Source organism: Balaenoptera acutorostrata, chromosome 18 (assembly GCF_949987535.1).
Source record: "Balaenoptera acutorostrata chromosome 18, mBalAcu1.1, whole genome shotgun sequence".
NCBI lineage: Eukaryota > Metazoa > Chordata > Mammalia > Artiodactyla > Balaenopteridae > Balaenoptera > Balaenoptera acutorostrata.
This window is the reverse complement of record NC_080081.1, coordinates 8,159-25,806: the sequence shown is the minus strand read 5'-3', so window position 1 is coordinate 25,806 and position 17,648 is coordinate 8,159. Positions and strand designations below refer to the sequence as shown.

The 17,648-nt window shown below is 42.1% G+C and overlaps 1 protein-coding gene across 3 annotated transcripts in view; it reads left to right on the top strand.

Annotated features, from left to right (window-relative positions):
* Window positions 1-17,286, top strand: part of CDC16 (cell division cycle 16) — a 29,162-nt gene extending 11,876 nt beyond the window's left edge. For 2 of the 3 annotated variants that reach the window (XM_028162533.2, XM_057533215.1), the window contains 8 exons: window positions 257-382; window positions 6,222-6,374; window positions 7,665-7,728; window positions 10,192-10,253; window positions 11,163-11,298; window positions 13,101-13,191; window positions 16,808-17,059; window positions 17,164-17,286. In XM_028162533.2, coding sequence (XP_028018334.2) covers window positions 257-382; window positions 6,222-6,374; window positions 7,665-7,728; window positions 10,192-10,253; window positions 11,163-11,298; window positions 13,101-13,191; window positions 16,808-17,059; window positions 17,164-17,201 — 922 coding nt within the window. In that variant the 3' untranslated portion in view covers window positions 17,202-17,286. Of the gene's footprint in view, window positions 1-256; window positions 383-6,221; window positions 6,375-7,664; window positions 7,729-10,191; window positions 10,254-11,162; window positions 11,299-13,100; window positions 13,192-16,807 lie in introns of all 3 variants that reach the window. The other variant, XM_007196734.2, reaches the window with a different exon arrangement.
* Window positions 17,287-17,648: the final 362 nt, after the last annotated feature.

Genomic DNA, 17,648 nt, shown 5'->3' with positions numbered 1-17,648 from the left:
AAATTGTATACAGAAAGCTAATGGGTTCCACTGTAGTACCTAAGAAGTTGTGGACCTCTCCTAAAATTACTTAAAAATTTGCTTGTACTATTAAACATTTTATTTCAAGTGAATTAACATAAATGTCACATTAGTGTTTAATATGTTGACAACTCATTCATTAATTCTGATGTCCTTGAAACCGTGAACTTACATAAAATTAACCTAACAATTTAAGAATGAATATTACACACTCGAATGAAATCTCTTGTTTTAGCAAAGCTACGACGCTGGAGAAGACCTACGGGCCGGCATGGATCGCATACGGGCATTCTTTCGCAGTTGAGAGTGAACATGACCAAGCGATGGCTGCTTACTTCACGGCAGCGCAGCTGATGAAAGGGTGCGCAGAGCGGGTTGATTAAGCAAAGCAAAATTTTATTATTACTATCTCTGCCATTTGGTTGATAAACTGAACAAAAGAATAATGTATCATGTTAGTAGCTTATGATTGTGAAATAACTATGGAAGTGAGAGGGAAAGAAGCTGGTGTAGTGATTTTGCCTAGCAGTTTATCTTAACCAGTACAAAAGGGGACTAGCAAGTTAGGCTAAGGAAACAGAATAGGGTGGAAGCTGTTTTCCACATGCTCATGTAGGAAGGAAAGTATTCATGAGCAAAGTTATTATTTACATCCTACTTATGTCCAGAAGGTATTTATGTGGCTTAATTCATCATTCAGATTGAGGACTGAGTTTGCCAGTGTTGTAGATTTATATCAGTGTTAAATGTGTTGGTATTAACTGGTGTGCCCTAAGAGCATGTTACTTTGGGGAGCAGAGTATTGCTGTTATTCCTGTTGACTTTTTGGATTTGCCGTCGGTTTTACTTTGCCTCGTTCTCTTGTGCAGGCTGCTTCTGCTGTCTGCCGCCCCACCTCTGTGTGGAGAGGTAGTGGGAGTGCCGGGGTGCAGAGGGCTGGTCTGGAGCCAGACTGCCTGGTGATCTTGGCGAGCTATGTACCTCTTGAAAAATAGGAATAATAGCAACACTTAACACCTAGGCTTACTGTGAGGAATAATTGAGGTAATTCCAGTTAAAGACTTTGATCAGTTTCCGACACATAGAAAGCACTCAGTAAAAGTTAGCTGCCTTAACTTGTTTGCTTGAATTCCATCTTGTTAGGTTTGGTTTACCTTTCCAGACTATCAGACTCATTTTGGCACCCAGTTCTGCATCTGTATTATTTATGGCCCCAGCTTTTTTAGTTATGTTAAATTTGATATGTATGACTTTGATATCTAACTAGCTGTCCATGAAAATATTGTAAAAGACATAGCTCCCTAACTGCGTTAGTCTGCTCCGGCTGCCATAACAAAACACCATACCCTGGGTGGTTTAAACAGCAGCAGTTTATTTTCTCCCGGTTCTAAGGCTGGCTGGCCGGCTGGCTGATTGGGTTCCTGGGAGGCGGGTGGGTTCTTCCCGGCTGCCTTCTCACTGTGTCCTCACAGGGCAGAGAGCTAGGTCTAGTGTCTCGTATAAGGGCACCAGCCCCGCCGTATTAGGGCCTCACCTTCATGCCCTCACATAACCTTTATTATTTCCTCACAGGCCCTCTCTCCGAATACAGTCACTGGGGGTTAGGGCATAACATACGAATTTGGGGGCAGACACACATTCAGTCCCTAAGTCCATGATACTAACGTATTACTAGAGTAATCCTCCAGATTAAAGTTGTTCAGCCAGTGACTGATCCACCTAAACGGTCCTCATACCCTGTCCATCCTATTCACCAAGACATGCGAGACCCTTTCCAGTGCCCTGCTGAAGCTGGGCTCCAGTGTCTGCCCATACCCCTAATCCATCAATCTGCTAAACTGGCAGCAAATAATAACTTACTGTGGGTTGTTTCTTATGAGGAAATGCTAGAGTCTGCTAATTTTATTTTGCTATTCTGGGTGCTCACAAACCCAGAACAGTTATTACTAGTTATTAGTTAGTTACTAGCTAAGAGTCAAAACCAATGATAATTAATGACATGATTAATACTTTTAATGTTTCCCAGTCTGACACTTTTCTAATTAAATTTTCAAATCAGCTCATCAGGATAGACATTTTTCTCTCAGTTTCACTTTTTCATCAGAACAGCTTTTATCCAATCTAGTTTGGATTAATACTGACTGGGGCACTTTCCAACACTAACAGCCAGTTCTCTGCTTCTCCAGACACCAGCTGGGTCCTACAAGTCCATTCAGTTCTGAAACTAACTACCCAGTGTTAGTGCAGACCTCACAGGTTAAGGGCCCAGTCCCACAAGACTGCCCCTCCCCACTCCAGATGCCAATCGCAAGTCCTGGGTCACTTGTACTTCTGACTGTCTGGCCACAAACCAGGGACTCCCGCAACCCCCTCCTAAGGTTTGATCATTTGCCAAAACGACTCACAGAACTCAGGAAAGCATTTTGCTTATTATAAATGACACAACTCAGGAAGCGCCAAATGGAAGAGATACGTAGGGCAGGTACGTGAGCGGGAGCGCGTGGAGCCTCCATTCCTTCTCGGGGCGCCACGCTCCCGCACCTCAGTATGCTCACCAACCCGGAGGTCTTCTGAAGCTAACTGTTCAAGAGTTCTTACAGAGCTCAGGCTCCAGCCTCCCTCCCAGGAGGTCCGTGCGTGGGCCTGAAAGTTCCAGTGCTCTCATCACTCGGTCTTCCTGGTAACCAGCCCCACTGTGAGTCACCCCAGTGGCATAAATTGGGTGCGATCAGAAGGGGCTCATTAACAAAAGACACTCCTCTCACTCAGGAAATCCCAGGGCTTTTAGGAGCCCTGTGCCAGCAACCAGAGACAAAAACCAAATGTATTTCTTACTTTGCGGCACCAACTCAATTTCAATAGAGCAAGTAGAGAAGGGTTGCAGACAAAAATACATTTGTACTGTCTTATCCTAACTTATGTGGTTACTTCGCCTAAACTCTATTTGTTCCTGTGGATTTGAGTTACTATCTTGTGTCCTTTGAGGACTCCTACTAGTATTTCTTGTTGGGTAGGTCTGCTACCAACAAATTCTCTCAGTTATACGTTGTTATGATTATTTCCGCGTGTAATGTTATTTTTCAAAGAAGCTGTGAGAAGAAAGGCGAGCAGGTGTATACTTATGTCGTTTGTTATGTTGACCTTTTTTACTATTTCAGGTTCTCTTCATTTGTCCTTGTGGATTTGAGATACTGTCTGGTGTCGCTTCCTTACCCCAGTACAACTTTGCTCCTGCCACTTCCTTTGTGCCGTTAGTGGTAAACATTACATTTCTACATACGTTAGGCCTAATCATACTGTTTCATGCAATTGCTTTCTAAGTCAGTCAAGAGAAGAAAGATGAAATGTAATCACTTCTACTGGTACTGTGTTTTTCATGTGAATTTGAATTACTGTCTGGGGTCACTTCTTTCACCCTTAAGAACTTCCTTCAGTATTTCTTGTAAGGTGAGTCTGCAACAAAATTTCTCAGTTTTTTTGTCCTTGAGAATGTCTTAATTTCACCTTCATATTCAAGGGATAGTTTTGCTGGATATAAAATTCTTGGTTGTCCTTTTTCTTTCAGTACTTTGAGTGTCATCCATTGCCTTCTTGGCCTCCAGGTATTTGGTTAGAAGTCAGGTGATCAGGGATCTCATGTGTTATATTTTGTTACTGCTTTAAAGATTTTTATTTACATATTTATTTAGTGTTTTTCAGTGGTTTGGCTATGGTTTGTCTAGGTGGGGATTATTTGGGAGTTTTTTGAGCTTTGGGGTGTGTTTGGCCTAAATATTCTTTGGTTTCAAATATTTTCTTTACCCCTTACTTTCTCCCTTCACCTACAGAGCTCTCTTTATGCACACGTTGGGATGCTTGGTGGCGTCTCACAACTCTGTGCAACTGTTGTTTTCCGTCATTCTTTTATCTTTCTGTTCCTCAGACTGGGTAATCTCATTTGACCTTACTCATGTTCGATGGTTTCCTCTGCCTGTTCAAACTGCTGATGAACCCTTCTAGTGAATTTATTTATTTATTTATTTATTTATTTATTTATGACTGTGTTGGGTCTTCGTTTCTGTGCGAGGGCTTTCTCTAGTTGTGGCAAGTGGGGGCCACTCTTCATCGCGGTGCGCGGGCCTCTCACTGTCGCGGCCTCTCTTGTTGTGGAGCACAGGCTCCACATGCGCAGGCTCAGCAATTGTGGCTCACGGGCCCAGTTGCTCCGTGGCATGTGGGATCTTCCCAGACCAGGGCTCGAACCCGTGTGCCCTGCATTGGCAGGCAGATTCTCAACCACTGTGCCACCAGGGAAGCCCTCTAGTGAATTTTTTATTTAGTTATTTTGTTTTTCAACTCCAGGTTTTCTGATCATTTGTTACAATTTTTATCTTTTGTTGTTCTGTTTGGTGAGGCATTGTTCTCATAGTTTTGTAGACATAATTTCCTTTAGTTCTTTGCATATTTAAAATAGCTTATTTAAAGTGTTTTTCTAGTAAACCCAGTGTATGGTCTTCCTCCAGGGTAATTTCTATTGCCTGCTTTTATCCCCTTATATATTGCCATACTTTCTTGTTTCTTTCCATGTCTCTTTATTTTTTGTTGAAACTGGACATTTATAGTAATATAATGTGGCAATTCTGGAAATCACATTTACCCTACGCCACCCCAGGGTTTGTTGTTGTTGCTATTTGTTGTGGCTGTTTGTTTGGTGACTTTGCTGGGCTTTTAAAAATTTTGTAAAGTCTGTGTCCTTTGTCATCTGAGGCCACTGAAGCCTCTGCTCAGTTAGCTCAGGGCTTCTTTTCATATCTTGAGCTGAGCTTTCCCCCCTTTTCTGAAGCACCCTGTACGTGTATAGGGTCACGTATGTCTGCAGTGTTCCCATGGCTGGCAGTTCGGCCTTAGCCCTCGTCAACTCCTGCTCGCACTGAGCCTCAGAGGCGTCCAGAGATGAGAGGTGAGGGCCTTCTCCAGCCCTTCCTGTGCGTGCATGTGGTCCTGTGTGTGGCCTTCTGGTGTAGCTGCCTCAGGTTAGCGTTAAACAGTTACCACTGATTGTTTTCAACAACTGCCTTGGGGGTAGACATTTCTCTGCGTGAGCTCTGAGCCAGGTCAAATAAGACAGCTGTGAATGGGGCTTTTCCAGGGAGCTGCCAGATGTGTCAAATAGTGACAGGTCTCTGTGGGGTATTTCAGAAGCTCCAAACTAATTTTTGTCCCCTCCAGTGGCTGTCAGACTGCTGATTTTCTAGGCTAATGTGAGCTGGGGAAAGGGAGATGGGAATCAGACAAGTTAAATGTCATAGAGTTTGCTGTTCTTACTGAGACTCAGCTGTTTTTCTAGAATAAATACCCCTCAGATTGTTGTAAGCCTTTGGTTAACTTGCAAAGTTCTGGAAAAGTTTATTTTGACAATTTTTGGCAGTGTTCTTGTTGCTTCTATGGAGGAATAGATTTTTGGAGCTCCTTCCTGTGCATTTCTTATTTCCTCCAGGTACATCCATAAAGGTTCTTCATGACCCTTCTGTAGATACTACAGTTGTAACTTCAGTCGTGATTCTAGATTAGAGCCTGGGCACCTCCCAACCAGGCAGTCAGTATTCACTGACGTTGTCAGATCCATCTTTGGGGAAAGGTTATCTTACTGTGATCACTGGTCTGACAGGATGAAGAGATGGAAATTCAATTAAAACTAGTTACTCCGCCTACAACTGTTTTCAGAGGGTATGAGAGTAGAATACACATGACATAATTCAGAGCTCTGCAGCATAGAACTGATAATAACCGATAGTGGAGACCCACACGAGGGGTGGGGGGTGGTCTAGCTGGAAGTCCAAAGCAACTGCATAGAGGCAAGTGGAACTGAGCACAGTCATGAGAGTCTGTGTTGCTGAGTCAGTGAGGGAGGAAGGCAGTCTTGGCTGGGCCTGGGTGCTGGCACAGTGGGGCCTGCCCTCTGCTTTACAGGGGTTTTATTTTGTATCTTTACTGTAGAGTAATGAAAAGTAAGGGTGAATAGGTTGCTGGTAGATTTTAGAAGTGGCAGCTGATTAGTCTAAGAGCCTATTAGATATCCATTAAATATTAGTAAATGAAGTGTTAGAAAACAAGTAAGCGCTCTATTTTTGGCTATGTTAAAATTATTTTGCAGACAGGATTTGAAATCTGAACTATAAAGTTTTGAGTGTTGAATATGTGAAATTTTCCAATATTTTTAGGTGTCATTTGCCAATGCTTTATATTGGATTAGAATATGGATTGACCAATAACTCAAAATTGGCTGAAAGATTCTTTGGCCAAGCTCTAAGCATCGCACCAGAAGACCCTTTTGTTATGCATGAGGTTGGCGTGGTCGCATTTCAGAATGGAGAGTAAGTACTGAAAGGCCAGAGGCCCCTCTGTTTCCTTTTTGTACAGAGAGCAAAACCTCAGTCACCAGAGTTTAGCCCATCAGAGTGGCTCTTCATAGACATTTCATTTTAGGAGAAGGAGGCGAACAGGTAAAAAAAGAAAATAGTGAGTGTTATCTTGGAATTCTTTGAAAATACTAAACCTGGGTTTTTGTCCCCTTTGCTGTGAGCTGTCGCAAGCTCTCAGGTCCTGGACTGGACAGTTGTTGCCAACTCTGTTAAGTCACTGGACCCCACAGGGTGTTGTGGAGGCACTGCAGAATCCCTAGTCGTCGCTTTGTTGACTAGGAATTGGATTCATACATTTGAGAAAGATTTCTCACAATTTTGGAACAAAAATGTTTCCTTTGCAGATAATCCAAAAATTAAGCCAATTAGAATGGGCCAGTCTCTGAGTTTCCTGGTCAGTAGTTGAGGCTTACCGTAGTCTTGGATATTTATAGAATAGGCAATTCAGTGTCATACTCAAAGAGGGAACTATCTGTAGTCCTTTGCACTGAACTATACTTAAATTTTAAAACAGTAAATTAGTACTACTGTAGTGTTTTTTGTGGCATTTGTGTGTATTCTAAAAATTCGATTATCTAATATTTTAAAAGAGTTTGGAGCCTTTTAAAATAATCTATAGTAATAATTTCATATACAGTCAATTTATTTATAGTCTATTTTATGCCCTTTTCCCTTTTTTGTGCCTTATGTTGGTTATTTCACTGTTCAAAATGATCCCCAAGTGGAATGCCAAGTGCTGTCTAGTGTCCTAAGCTCAGGAAGGCTGAGATATGCCTTGGTCAGAATACAGGTGTTAGATAAGCTTTGTTCAGGCATCAGTTACAGTGCTTTTGGCTGTGAGTTCAGTGTTAACACATCAACAATATACATTAAGTAAGGTGTTGCCAAACAGAAGCACATGTGAAACCAGGTACATTGAACAGTTGGTGAACATGTGAGCAGAGGATTGTAGTTTTTCCACTGGGAGCAATGGTTTGGTGTTGGCTAAAGTAGTGTTAACAGTGCCTTTATAGAACCTAATTACTGAGAATATGCTGTATCTCCTAAAATCTTGAACTCTTATGATGTTAATGCCATAAAAGTAATCATTTATCTCACTTAAATTTGACTTTTAAAAAACTGTTTACAGAAGTTTACCTCATTTCATTTTAATATTACTGGAAAGAGATATTCAAATTTTTCTTAAAATGTTTATACATGCTAATTTTGAATAAACTGCAACTTTTCCCCCCTCTATTTTAGATGGAAAACAGCGGAAAAATGGTTTCTCGATGCTTTGGAAAAAATTAAAGCAATTGGGAATGAGGTATTCTATATAATATCTGTAATACACACACACACACTCATAAGTGTGTTTAGTATTGAATGAGGAAGATAATATTAGACCGTCCGTCTTGCCTAGAATATAATAACCTAATATTTATCATAGCAGATGTTTGTTAATGTTTGACTTGTCGTGGTATGAAGTGTTTTATTACATGGTACAAAATGAGTCTTTCTAATTGAGAGGGTAGGTGTTGGCTGTTTGCTTCTTAAGAGGCTCCAGTTTTGATCTGTGGGTGTAATCAGAGTATATTCGATGATTATTTGATACGGGGAATATGTGATTATACATGGAAGCTGGTAGGCACTGTAGCATCTGACTTGTCCTTATCTAGAACCTCTTTGACCAATGGGTACATGTAGCAGCAGATCCCACTTCTGCAGGAATAGGGCCAAATGTCATTAAAATTAGACCTATCATTGCTCTTCCTTACCTGATACTTAGTATATATTTAGATCTTTAACCAGGTTCTGTCATATGAGAGGTGCATGAATTTGTGCTCATGAATTAACCTTCCAGCTATCATGGATGTGTAAACACTGGTATTATATTAAATGCTAACAGTTTTGGGCACTGTAAACTTCTGTAGGTCAGAGATTTGCATGTTGTTGCTCTTTGGTTCCTGATTCTTTTTATTCACGCCTGTGTTGTCTTACTCTGTTCTGATGATCACTTCCCAGTGTCCTTCTGTTCCTGCCCCCAGGAACACTTGCCCACAGCATACATCTTCCTTGGCTGTAAGTTCCTCTTTACTGAGACAGACACAGCTCCCCTGGGCTCCCTGCCAGGTGGTGGTTTACTTGTCCCTATAGACACAGCTTTGTTTATTTTGGTCTCTTCTTAATTGTCATATGAACTTAAAAACACTATATATCTGTGTGTTTGCACATGTATGTATATAAAGCAGGTCTCCCACAGCTCAGTCTTGGGTGGTCTGGGTAATACATGTGTTTCTGTTGATATAGGGTTGCCACTTATCACCTTGCCCATTTTCAAAGAACTGAATACCTTAGGACCTTGCTCCTCGGACTGGGCCAGCCGCATCAGCGTCACCTGGGAGCTCGTTAGAAGTGCAGAACTTCATATCTGCTGCACCAAAATCTGCAGTTTTAGCAAGATCCCTGGGTGATTCTCATGCGCAGGAAAGTTTGAGACGCACTGTCATAACCCACATGTAAAGTTGGAATTATATACATCTTTGATGATCAGAAGACACTTTGGATTCTTGTGGACATTTAAAGTAATGGTTTAAATACAAAAGCACGATACTATTAAACTTTCAAAATGCTCATTAAAAAGTTATATGAGGAGGGGAAGATATTGTGTGATCCAGTTGTAAACTGCGGCAAATGTCAGAGTAGCGCAGGAAAGCAGTTGTGCCTAAGAATCGTAGAGGGTTTGTTTCATTCACAGGGGCGGTGCCTCCCAGAGCTGGGCTCAGGGGAGTTAGAGGGTGTGACCGGGTCTGTTTATTCCCTTAGTTCTGACTTACTGCTGCGTGTCGACTGTGTCCTAAGCTCTGAGCTAGGGGCTGGGAGGCAACAGAAAACTGGTTTGATGTTGATGCCCTCGGATCAGTGCAGATAAATAAATTGGCAGTAATAATACAGTGCACAGAAAGGACTGTGATTGAGGAAATAAAGGACTCCACACAGACTTGATGGTCGGTCAAGAAGGCCTTCTGGGTTCAAGGAAATGCACCTCCGTCCTAAAGGATGGGTGCTAGCCAGGCAAAAGTAAGGAAAAGGGTATTTCAGGTATAGAGAATGGTATGTGCAAAACTGGAGCTAATTCAGTATGGCTTGGATTTTCAGTTCACAGAGAACGTCAAGAAATGGGGCAGGAGGGGTAAGTGTGGGTCTCCAAGGGCCTTGAAGGTGATGTTAGAGTTTGCACCTTGTCGTGAGGTGGCAGGACAGTGGGAGCTTTAAGACGGGTGACGTGGTCAGACTCCTATGATGGGGCCCAGACAAGACGTGTTAGTGATGGGGGTGGCGTTCTGGTGAGGAGGCTGATAAGCCATTCTTGGAGGGGTCAGGGGTGACACGGTGCTGTGTGCTGATTGGCGGAGCACCAGAAGGGGTGAGGTCAGGGAGCTGGGATGACAGGGGAGAGGGGATGAGAGGTTAGCATGTGGTGTGTTGGGCTTGAAATGCTTGTGAGGCTTCTGAGTAGCAACATTACTAGGCAGATGGAAAGCTCTGGGCTGGAGGTACGGAATTTGAAGTTCTTTGGCATGGATGGGCTCTGACAAAATAGTGCTAATAAAATAACCCTCAGGAAGTGTCTTCTAGTAGGAAAGCTGGAAAAACAACACTCTTGCCTAGTGCTGTGCAAGCACCAGGAGAGAGCCCCTCTCGCACAGATGAGTGAAGTCATGCAGTGCAAACGGGTCAGGTTGAACGAAGTAGCTTGTAATCATGGGTCTGATGTGCTTTGTTTTAGGTAACAGTTGACAAATGGGAACCTTTGTTGAACAACTTGGGCCATGTCTGCAGAAAACTTAAGTAAGTGAAGTAAAGCATTTTCAGAAATATTCTTTGTGACTAAAAGTTTACTTAATTTTGTGTAGCTCTTTTCCATATTTTTATTTAGCTTTCTTGTACTTGGCTACTCAGATATAACAAGCACGAAACAAATGTTTTTATTACCTCTCTTGGTATAATTTTATTTTAGAAATATATTGAGAATTATAATAACTTCTATTTTCTAGAATTAAAAAATTTTAGTGTTCAAAATTAATTTAGAAGAATTAGGACAGTAGGAGCTAATTAAAGCCATATCCATATCCTAACTCACTCTTCTCCTCCAGATACCAGTTTTGTGGTGTGATGATTGTTGTGATAATAGATGACAATTGAAAAAGAGATTCTTTGGTTAAATAAGTTTGGGAACCTCGAGGTTACTCAAAATTTAGCAGGTTTTTCAGGATTTCTTGCAGTCTTTACTATGCGTTATGAACCGCAGCATTCCCCAAACATTATTAAGCACAGAACCTTTTTTCACAAGAGTTTCTACAGAGCAGGTATTGCAGAGAACCTGGGGGAATGCTGCTCCAAGTAACTCCTGTGGACCTTAAAGCACAACCACCTGGTTGCTTGTAAGCATCCCTGGTGTAGGAGGCCTGTCTTCACGTAAAAGAGGTCTTGCTGTGCGATGGGGCACAGGCCCAAGGGTCAAGGATGGGATTCAGCTGGTAGCCCTGCAGGAGTGCCCACCCTCAGCTGGAAGGCAGGAAGACACACTGAAGATACGCAGTGGATGCGAAGGACCGTTGCCGTCTAGACTGTTTCTCTGATATAGGAAAGTGGTTCTTACGTGGTTACATCAAGGAGTACCCACTGTACCCACTGACAGCTTTCTCTCTTTCTTCCTATTCTCCTCTCCTCCCTTGACTCCCTCGTCTTCTCTCCCAGGAAGTATGCTGAAGCCTTGGACTATCACCGGCAGGCACTGGTGTTGATTCCTCAGAATGCGTCCACCTATTCTGCCATAGGGTATATCCATAGTCTGATGGGCAACTTTGAAAATGCTGTGGACTATTTCCACACGGTACGTCTTTCGTCTTTTGTTTGTACCTAACTTTAAATCTGGTTAACAGTTACCACTTTTTTTTAAAGATCTTTTCTAGGCAATGTTTTGTTACTTTACAGAAGTGCAGTTTAAAATTTACATTTTAAAATTCCTCAGGCAACCTTGTATTTTATTCTTTTCTTTGCAGAGAAAAGTACGTGAATGTTGTGTAGTACTCATCACATTAGAACAGATGTGAGCCTTGTCCTGAGTGTCAGTGAGAAACACAAGTGTCCAGGAGTGTTTGTCAGCGCAGCTGAGCTGGGTGTACATCTAAGGAGCCCTTTGGGAACTCCATTCTTTCTATTTATGACTTAAAAGTAATTCCCTTAGATCGTGTTTATAGATGAACAAAGCTTGTGCATTCATCACTGGGAAAGACTCTCCCCTTAATCCATATGCAGTATTTCATCAGCTCTAAGCCACCGTTAATAAGCAAGATGACCACACACAAAAATACGCTGCCGTTTACACTTTATCATAATTCTTTCCTATCACTTAGTTTTTCTGTACTTAGAAAAAGTGCTCTTTTGGACACATTAGGACATAGATTTTTATCAGGGATCACTTTACTACCTACATAAAAAAGAAGGTATAAGTGAAATAAATAGTTAAGATATTCAGTTCTTCCCATTCAGAGTTTGCTCCTTCTAAATCACTTTTTTTTTTTTTTTGTTCTTTTTTTTTTTTATTTTTTATTTTTTATTTTTTTTAAACATCTTTATTGAAGTATAATTGCCTTACAATAGTGTGTTAGCTTCTGCTTTATAACAAAGTGAATCAGTTATACATATACAATATGTTCCCATTTCTCTTCCCTCTTGCATCTCCCTCCCTCCCACCCTCCCCATCCCACCCCTCTAGGTGGTCACAAAGCACTTTTGTACCAGGTGGTCATTCCTGTTTTCCCAAAATTGTGTCCGTGTGCCGGTACACATGCCCCATTTCACTCAGGTTCCTCCCAGCCAGAGACATTGGCTCTGCCAGAAAGTGTCCCCAAAAGGTTGTTAGACAACAACCACACCTCAGATATCTTCTGTAGGTGTTCTCCAGGAGGTTTGTGGTCTAGTCTGTGCTGTTGGTGTGGCCGCCAAGCCCACACTGCTGTCACGGACTCCCGTATTGTGGCTGTGACCGGCAGACAGCAGTAGTGAGAAACCACCTGTTGAAAGACTCCCCAAGTTCAGAAGTGCTAGAATTTGAAAAAATGTGGGTCTTAGAATCGATGAAATAACTGTTTTGGAGAACGAGATAAAATATGAGAAAATGCAATCTTTCAAAGACAAATTTGCGAGTGATAGATTCGTAACTGATTTGCAAAGGTTGGTTAGAGGTTTTCAGGTTAGGTGAAGCCCTGAGGTACCACTGAGATAACCGGAGTACTTTCTGAGCAGGCGGAGGTGTTCAGAAGCGTCGATAGTTTTTGTGATCTTTCAAATGTCTGTATTTGAACATTGTGTAATTTACCTCTCTTCTGTGATTTAATACAGAAGTCTTCAAAGGCTTTTTGTGGAGATACAGGTTTTTAAATCTTTTTGGAGGAGGGGATTTCAAACATAAACAATAGGATAATGTAATGACCCTCCATGTACCCATCACCCAATTTCAACAGTCATCAACTATTGGCTACTCACGTTAACTGTATCCCCACTAACAGCCTCCCTCTACCTCTACCCTGGGTTCCCGGGAGTATTTAGAAATGAGTCCTGTGGGAATGTTTTACACCAAAGAAAAGGAAACAAATTTTCTTGTAATAACCGTGCTGAATCTTTTTCTGGCAGGCCCTTGGTCTTAGGCGAGATGATACATTTTCTGTTACAATGCTTGGTCATTGCATTGAAATGTACATTGGTGATTCTGAAGCTTATATTGGTAAGATTATAATTATTCTTATTGATGTTATATTCCATTTTTTAGATAGTTATATATCTGTTTTTAGGTTTCTCAGATTCTCATGTAAAGTTCTAAGTTCATTTTTCTAATGATTCTAGCTACATTAATATTAAGAAACTCCATTTATTTCAGTGGAACAACGTGTGGGAATTAATGATTCATTAAGTATCCATTCAGTTTAAAGTTGAGTACTTGCTATATGCAAAATACAGTTATAGAATTTGTGTAAAGCACTGTGACACGCAACAATCAATCTAATTGCATAATTGAAAAAAATCTTAAGACAAATTTTTCTAATAAGTAAATGAAAGGGCTCTTGCCTTAATATTTTACAATGCAGAGTATAGCACGTAAATCTTTGCACTTCAGTGGACTGTTAGGTTGGCTTACATTCACATTACAATGCTATGTAATTCTTTAAATTTTTTTTAATGATTAGCAAGTCATAAGGTAAGTTGGTATGGAGTTGCTGTACTTGGGTGCCCACTTAGTTACGAACATTGTAAGGGAAAGAGCATTGCAGTGAGGTTACATCTTGAGATCTGGACTTTGGGGTAGGCAAAGACTTCTTTAACAGGATGTAAAAGCATAAGAGGAAAAAGTGTTAAATTAGGCTTCAATAAAATTAAAAACTTAAGAGCAAACTGGCACATTAGAGACTGAGAGAAGTCCGTCACAATACATAAACTCATCAAAGAACTTGCATCTAGAATACAAAAAGTCCCATGCATAATCCTACAATAAGTAGAAATTCCATCAAAAATGGACAAAACACTTGAACAGGAATTTCACCGAAGAGGTTATTCAGGTAATTACAAAGCAAATGAAGGTGCTCAGTATCATTACTTATCAGGAAAGTGAAATAAAAACCATAATGAGGGCCTCCCTGGTGGCGCAGTGGTTAAGAGTCCGCCTCCCAGTGCAGGGGACACGGGTTCGAGCCCTGGTCCGGGAAGATCCCACATGCCGCTGAGCACCTAAGCCCGTGCACCACACCTACTGAGCCTGCGCTCTAGAGCCCGCAAGCCACAACTACTGAGCTCACGTGCCACAACTACTGAAGCCTACGTGCCTAGAGCTCCTGCTCCACAACAAGAGGAGCCACTGCAGTGAGAAGCCCACGCTCTGCAATGAAGAGTAGCCCCCGCTCACTGCAGCTAGAGAAAGCCTGCACACAGCAACAAAGACCCAACGCAGCCAAAAATAAATAAATAAATAAAATTAAATTAAAACAAAAAAACAAAAAAAAGCACACCATAATGAGGCACCACTATAAACCTGCCAGAATGGCTAAAAGTGAAAAATACTGACTGGTAGTAACTAGTGTTGGCAATGGCACGGAGCAGCTGGAACTCTCGTGTATTATTGATTATTGGCGGGGTTATAAACAGGTCAGACCTCTTTGGGAAACTGTTTAACAGCACATCTGCTAAAGTTAAACAGGCCTTTGCTGCCTAACACACCACTCTGGCCAATTTCCCACAGTCCTGCGGGTCAGTTCATGGCTCTCTTGCTGGTCTTCTTCACTTGGAGGGGCTGATGGTCCAAGATGGCCTCATACACAGGGGGACCTCAGTGACGCAGCTGGCCTTCTCCATGGGTCTTTAGCGCTGGCTTCTTTACAGCATGGTCGTCTCAGGGTCCTGAGGGGCAGGAACTAAGCATCAGGACCCCTTGAAAGCTGGAAGTTGCACAAATCACTTCTATCACATTCTATTCCTCAAAATGAGTCGTGATTAAGTGCAGCGTCAACACAGGAGGGCTTATTCAAGGGCGTGGGTGCTGGGAGGTGTGATTCATTGGGGGCGATTGAGGCAGTGACCTTCCATGCTGATCTTACAGTGTAGCAGCTCTGCTCCCAGGTTTATGCCCAAGAGAAGCAAGTGCCGCGGTAAGCCAGAATTCACACGCAGGATTGTTCATAGTGGCTTCTTTCCCGCAGCAGCTCACTGGAAATAACCGGGTCCACCAATAGGAGAGTGGAGAACACTGCACAGTTAGAAGAACTAACGACTGAATTGTGTTGTAACATACATGAGTCTCACAAGTTTTGACCAGAAAAGAATATATACTGATTAATTCCATTTATACGAAGATTAGTAATAAGCAGCACTAATCAGTGGTGATAGAAGAATGAGAGCAGTGATTAAAAGGGAAGCTTCCCTAGAGGGAGCCTGAGGTGGTTTTCTAGGAGCTGGAAATGTTCTGTTTTGGTCTGGTGGTGGTGATGTGGGTGTGTACATACGTGAAAATTCATCCAGCTGTGCATACTTCACAATTTGTATGTTATGGCTCAATTTTTAAAACTTAAAAAAGACCTTGGGTTGAAATCTCAGCTCTGCCACTCAGTAGCCCTGTGGCTTTGGGACAGGTGTGAGCCTCAGTTTCCACATTTGTCCAAGGAGGAGTTGTGAAGCTTAAATGCAAAAGTCCTATAAGGCTAAGAGAGGTGTGGAGATACAGTACTGAATAAGACGGACGTTTTGCCTGTCCTCACAAAGGTAATGGTCTTACAAAGGAGATTTCCAAGTCTATTGTTCATTACATATTATTTTATTTTATTGAGGTAAAATTGACATATAATGTTATATTAAATTCAGGTGTACAACATAATTTAATACTCGTAAGCATTGTGAAATGACCACCACAGTAAGTCTAGTTAATATCTGTCATAACACATAGTTAGAAAAAGTTTTTTCTTGCAATGAGAACTTTTAAGGTCTATTCTCTTAGCAACTTTTTTTTTTTTATGGCTGTGTTGGGTCTTCGTTTCTGTGCGAGGGCTTTCTCTAGTTGCGGCAGATGGGGGCCACTCTTCATCACGGTGCGCGGGCCTCTCACTATCGCGGCCTCTCTTGTTGCAGAGCACAGGCTCCAGACGCGCAGGCTCAGCAATTGTGGCTCATAGGCCTAGTTGCTCCGCAGCATGTGGGATCTTCCCAGACCAGGGCTCGAACCCGTGTCCCCTGCATTGGCAGGCGGATTCTCAACCACTGTGCCACCAGGGAAGCCCTCTTAGCAACTTTTGAATATGTAATACAGTATTATTAACTATAATCGCCTTGCTGTACTATTTTTATCTTTAGAAGACTTGGATGTTATTATCTGTTAAAACATCTATTACTGAAAGTTATTAGTTTGAACTTTGTAAAATTGTCATTTTGTTTATGTCGGGAATGATTGGACCTAATACATCCATTATTCTCACGATTTTGATCTGTAGAAAATGTATTTCCCTTCACTGTGTTTCTGTATACCTGAGGCTTGTGACGGCCCCAGGGCCAAGCGCCAGCCGGCAGTTCTCCAGGTGCAGCTGAGGAAGCACCGCGCACAGGCTCCTGTCGGTGGAGGTGGGGAGGCTGCTGAGCCCACTGGGGCTGGGCCTGCCTGTGCTCCTGGGAGTCTCCCCGCCGTCTCCCTGCGTCCCCAGGACCACAGGAGCAGGGGCACGATGGGAACGTTTCTCCTCCTTAGCTGTGCGTGTGCTCTTACAAGGACATCTGGCCTAAATGATAGAGCAGTGTTATGTACTGGTGGAAATGACAGGTAAATGGAATTTCTTCTTTTGTTCTTACTGTGGCATTTCTCTTTTTAGGAGCGGACATCAAAGACAAATTAAAATGTTACGACTTTGATGTGCATACAATGAAGACATTAAAAAACATTATTTCACCTCCGTGGGATTTCAGGGAATTTGAAGTAGAAAAACAGACAGTGGAAGAAGCAGGGCTTGCACCATTAGAAACCTCAAGGAAAACGCCAGATTCCAGACCTTCCTTGGAAGAAACCTTTGAAATTGAAATGAATGAAAGTGACATGATGTTAGAGACGCCTATGTCAGACCACAGTACGTGATTCCAGACGGGTCCCAGTTCCCCTTTGTCCTAGAGTAGGTCAGTGTTTCCTCTCATCCTTGTCTTAAAAATTTCCCATTTCTCAACATGCATCCAGACCCCACCTCTGCATTTAGGAATGGAGACCTGCCTTAAGAGACTGGATTGCACACCTTTGCAACAGATGTTTTCTGATCCTGCAGAACAGTTATACAAAGTGAAATAAAGAAGGTAAACCATGTCTTAAGTCATTTTTTCTTTTTCAATAGACTTTTATTTGGGGCTAATTTTGAACTTACAGAAAATCTGCAAAGGTAATACTGAGAGCTTCCATGTACCCTCACCCAGTTTCCCCCATTGTTAACATCTTACGTGACTGTGGGACTTTTATCATAACTAAGAAATCCACGTTGGTTTCTAGTAACCGAACTCCAGACTTTTTTGGATTTCACCAGTTTTCCCGTGAATGTCCTCTTTCCGCGCCTGCATCCGGGGGCCACACTGCAACTAGCCATCAGATTTCCTAGGCTCCTCTTGGCGGTGACCGTGTCTCAGACTTTTCTTGTCTTTCATGACCTGGACAGTTTTGAGAGGACTTGTCAG